This window comes from Aptenodytes forsteri, unplaced genomic scaffold (genome assembly GCF_000699145.1).
Source record: "Aptenodytes forsteri isolate BGI_AS27 unplaced genomic scaffold, ASM69914v1 Scaffold455, whole genome shotgun sequence".
In the NCBI taxonomy this organism is placed as follows: Eukaryota; Metazoa; Chordata; class Aves; order Sphenisciformes; family Spheniscidae; genus Aptenodytes; species Aptenodytes forsteri.
In genome coordinates this window covers 709,390-713,271 of record NW_008795914.1, presented here as the reverse complement: position 1 = coordinate 713,271, position 3,882 = coordinate 709,390, and the positions used below count along the sequence as shown (strand labels likewise).

Here is a 3,882-nt window from a genome sequence, read left to right as displayed (position 1 = left end):
ACCGGGTGTGGGGGGGGGGGCGGCCGCGGTGGCAGCACTGACTGGCGGAGTGTGTCGATGTGCTGTGCCCCCGAAAACTCATCCACCTGCCCCTGCGGGACCATCTTCTCCAGCCACAGCAGGTACTGGATGACAGCCACCGCATCCCGAACCTGGGGGTGGCCCAGCAGCATCAGAGGAGGGGTGCATCAGCACCCCGCTTCCCCTGGCTGCCCCCCAACTTCTGCTTGGGGCTGCGGGGATGGGGACAGCCCTTACGTGAGCAGCTCGCAGCAGCTTCTGCTCCTTCGTGTTTTTCACAGCCTTGGCCAGCATGACAGGGGAGTAGCTGTCCTCCAGCAGCTTCTCCTGCAAGGGCAGGCTGGGGGTGGCACAGCCGGGCATGGTCACCCGCTTCTCTTGCCTCAGGGATGGCTGCGGCGCATCCTGCGCCCCCGCAGCTTGGTGGCATGGGGCCGTCCCTGAGCCCGTCAGGACCCACGTCACCCACGGCCGAGCTCAGTGGCACGGGTGCCAGCGCCGGCGCACAGCGGTGCCCCACCTGGGGGATGACGCTGTAGAGGCCGTAGGTAGTGTACTCGGTGCCCAGCCAGATGGTGACGTTGCCCTGGGCGTAGTGGCGGAGGTGGGTGCGTGCCTGCCCGTACTCCCGCAGCTCCACGCACAGCGGCCCCGGGCACCCTGCCTGCAGGGACTGCCGCGCGGGGGCGGGGGCCCCCGGCCGTGGGGTCGGCCTGCTGCCTTTGGTTCCCCCCGCCCCCCGAGCTCGGCCATGTGGGGCATGCCGGTGAAGAGGAGGGGGCTGGGGGCTGGCTGGGGGGATGCTGGGCTGGGAACGGGGGTCGGCCTCAGGCTGTGCTGGAAGGGAGGGTGCTGCACCCCAGGGTGGGCTGGGAGTGGGGGGGCTGCACCCTAGGTTGTGCTGGGAGGGAGGGGGCTGGACCTGGGAAAGATGTGGGGCTTGGAGGGGACACGCAATGGGGCTGGGCACTGCAGGACGCGGTGGGCTCTGGGGAAGGGGGCAGCTGGCCCAGGGGAGGGTCCCGTGAGTGCTGGCCCTGGAAAGGAAGCGGGGGGTGGGTGCTGATCCCTGTCTGTGCCCTGTGCCCGCACGGATGTGCTGCCCACCTTATGGTAGTGTTGGTCAGCAGGGTGTAGGCGTAGAAGACAGGGTTGTAGGGGATGTCGTCTCCGCGGAGATTGAAGAGCCCTGCCGGGAACGAGACCTCCGAGCCTGCTCCCGCCAGCTGCCCTCTCACCCCCAGGGCTCGGAGCCCGCGGCACCCACCACCGCACCCACCACGGTGCTGCGGCTACTCACAGGCCGTCTCCTCCAGCCCTGACAGCAGCACGGCTGTGGGGCGTCGAACGTGCTGCTCCATCTGCTGCCGGATCCCAGCCACCTTCTCCTGCCAGCTGCTTCCTGGGAGGGGAGCGAGCGGCTGGCTCAGCTCAGGGACCACCACGGCCCCCCCGGGCTGGGGGCTGCTGTGGGCGAGCATCCGCCCAGCAGCCTCAGGGAGGACGGCAGTCGTACCCGTGAATGCTGGTGGGAGGCTGTAGATCTCGCTGGAGGCTGGAGGGGGTCTCTGGTCACCCCACACTTGATCCACAAGGTTGGTCTCGATGGGGAGCAGAGTCCTGCCAGAGCCGTGCAGAGCCCGGCTGTAGCTGTTCCAGGTGTCTGAGGGGGGGAAGCAGCCCGCGGTTGGGGGCACCTGGTAAATCCACACCCGGGAGCTGCCCTCACGTCAGGCAGGGTCACCCCATGTGATGGCCAACCCTACCGATGGAGAAGAGGAAGGGGTCCAAGCTGATGTTCCCCCCCACAGGAACCGCCTCCAGGATCCACAGCCCGATGGACTCGATCCAGGCTGCAGGAGAGAGCTGGGTGGCACCGCGAGGACGAACCACATCCCGGCCCATGCTGAGCCCAGATGAGGCTGGGGCTGGGGGGGGGTGTCCTGGGGGCAGGGGGATGCAGCAGCGCCCCAGCCTGCCCCCCACTGCCTTGGACTCTGCAGCTCCTTTTTTTTTCCCCCCTGCCGCTCTGCCTGGGTCCAGTAGCGGCTGTCGGTCCACAGGGCAGCCTTGTCCTGCGTCACCACGCCGGTGCCTGGGACAGGAGTGGGGACTCAGGCGTCACCTCTCCACCCTCTCCAGGCAGCTGGCGGGGACCCCCAGGGACCCCCAGCCCCACACCCTGTGTGGACCATGCCCTGCCTCGAGGATCCCCAAGGATGAGGACCAGCAGGCAGCCAGGTGCTGGCCCCCCGAGCAGGGACCCCGGGGCGGTGAGGATGCTCTCACCTGCAGAGCCGGTGAAGCCGGTCAGCCAGCCCAGCCGGGAATCCCGCTCGGCGATGTACTCGCTCTGGAGCCGGGGATGGAGCCGTGAGAGGCGGCCGTGGGCACCGGCCAGCGAGCCTGTCCCCGGGGGCACAGGCAGGCTGCTGCCTTACCATGTGGGCATCCGTGGAGGGCACGATGTAGGCATGGATGCCGTGGGCTCGCATGGTGCCCCGCAGAGCGGCGAGCCGCGCTGTTGTGTTGGTGGCCGTAGGGGGCAGGTACTGGTGGCACAAGGGGAGATGTGCTGGGGGGGGCACCAGCTGCAGTGGTGGGGCTGGGCGGGAGTGACCCCACACTGGGTGTCCCAGGAACGGGGAGGGCTGGGCACGGTGGGGCTCACCGGTGGGTCCACGGAGCAGTCCCGGACGTCGCTCCTGGCAGAGGCAGCCTGCGGTGGCCGGCCTGCGGCACAGCCTGGGGACATGGGGACACCCTGGAGCCTCAGGCTGCAGCCCGGGGTCCCACTGGCTCCTTGCTCCAGCCCAGAGCCAGTGCCGGGGCAGCTGTGACCCTTGTCCTCAGTCCCAAACACTGAGCCAGCCCAGCTTTGGGGCTTTTTGCAAAAAACAGTGTTTCTAGCCCCAGGAATAGTGGGTGAAAACCCAATAGTGGGTGAAAACCACCACCATCACCTAGCTCAAGAGGAAGTAAATGCTCCCGGGCACGGCCAGCGCCCATGGCATGCCTGAGGACGGGCCCCAGGGGGTGCGGTGGGATCCTCACGAGGCGCAGCTAGTGCCCACCGTGCCTGGAGCTGGGGAGGGGGTTGGCGGGAGCCAGCCCCGAGCATCCCTGGCGCTGGGGCTGCGGGAGGACCTGGCCAGCAGCCAGGGATGTGCCCCAGCAGGACCCGGCCTCTCCCCAGCACTCCTCTGCATCTGGTGCCACCACCGGCACTGCCTTTCCCCAAGCTCTCCATCTCCATTACTGCTGCAGTCTGCGGGCAGGTTCTTCATCTCGGGCCAAGGGCACCAGGCTCGGGTCCGTGGGGCAATGGGGGAATGGGTCACCCTTAGCATGGTGTGGCCTCGGACACCTGGTCTCTATGCCCCTGGGAGCTGCTCCTTACCCGTCACCTCCCCAGAGCTCGTCCCTGGGGTCAGGCAGGCAGGATTAGCCCCTCCATACAGCCCGGCCCCCTGCCCTAGGGCAGCGGGGCTGGAGCAACAGCACAGCCCTGGCTCCCTAAGGGCAAACCCACCTTTGCTTCACTCAAAGTTGTGGTTCAGACTGCTGCAAAACACCCCTACGTACTTCATGCTGGGACCAGCCTGGTTCCTGGGGGGGTCCCAGGATGTGTCCGTCTCCTGGCGAGTCCATCCCACCTCCCAGCCCAGCCCCTCCAACGTACCGTGGAGCAGGAGCGCCCAGGCTGCGATCCACTGCAGGGCATGCATGGCTGCCCTGGGGGTGCCCAGCAGGACGGGGAGTGGAGGGGACGTTTCCCCAGTGCCTTGGGCGACAGGTCCCTCCTCCTGCGAGGGGTGCTGGATGGGAGGGCCAAGGCCCGGAGCAGATGGGGGGGGGGGT

General features: G+C 68.2%; 1 protein-coding gene across 1 annotated transcript in view; it reads right to left on the bottom strand.

Annotated features, from left to right (window-relative positions):
• The window catches only part of XPNPEP2 (X-prolyl aminopeptidase 2), a 7,037-nt gene extending 3,288 nt beyond the window's left edge, over positions 1-3,749 (bottom strand). Inside the window, exons 1-12 of the mRNA XM_019473482.1 lie at positions 3,704-3,749; positions 2,693-2,766; positions 2,463-2,573; positions 2,311-2,374; positions 2,018-2,116; positions 1,788-1,874; positions 1,538-1,684; positions 1,322-1,423; positions 1,129-1,210; positions 542-737; positions 259-348; positions 43-152 (exon numbers count right to left, since the gene is read on the bottom strand). Of these exons, the coding sequence (XP_019329027.1) occupies positions 43-152; positions 259-348; positions 542-737; positions 1,129-1,210; positions 1,322-1,423; positions 1,538-1,684; positions 1,788-1,874; positions 2,018-2,116; positions 2,311-2,374; positions 2,463-2,573; positions 2,693-2,766; positions 3,704-3,749 (1,208 nt within the window). The remainder of the gene's footprint in view (positions 1-42; positions 153-258; positions 349-541; positions 738-1,128; positions 1,211-1,321; positions 1,424-1,537; positions 1,685-1,787; positions 1,875-2,017; positions 2,117-2,310; positions 2,375-2,462; positions 2,574-2,692; positions 2,767-3,703) is intronic.
• Between the last annotated feature and the right edge of the window lie 133 nt (positions 3,750-3,882).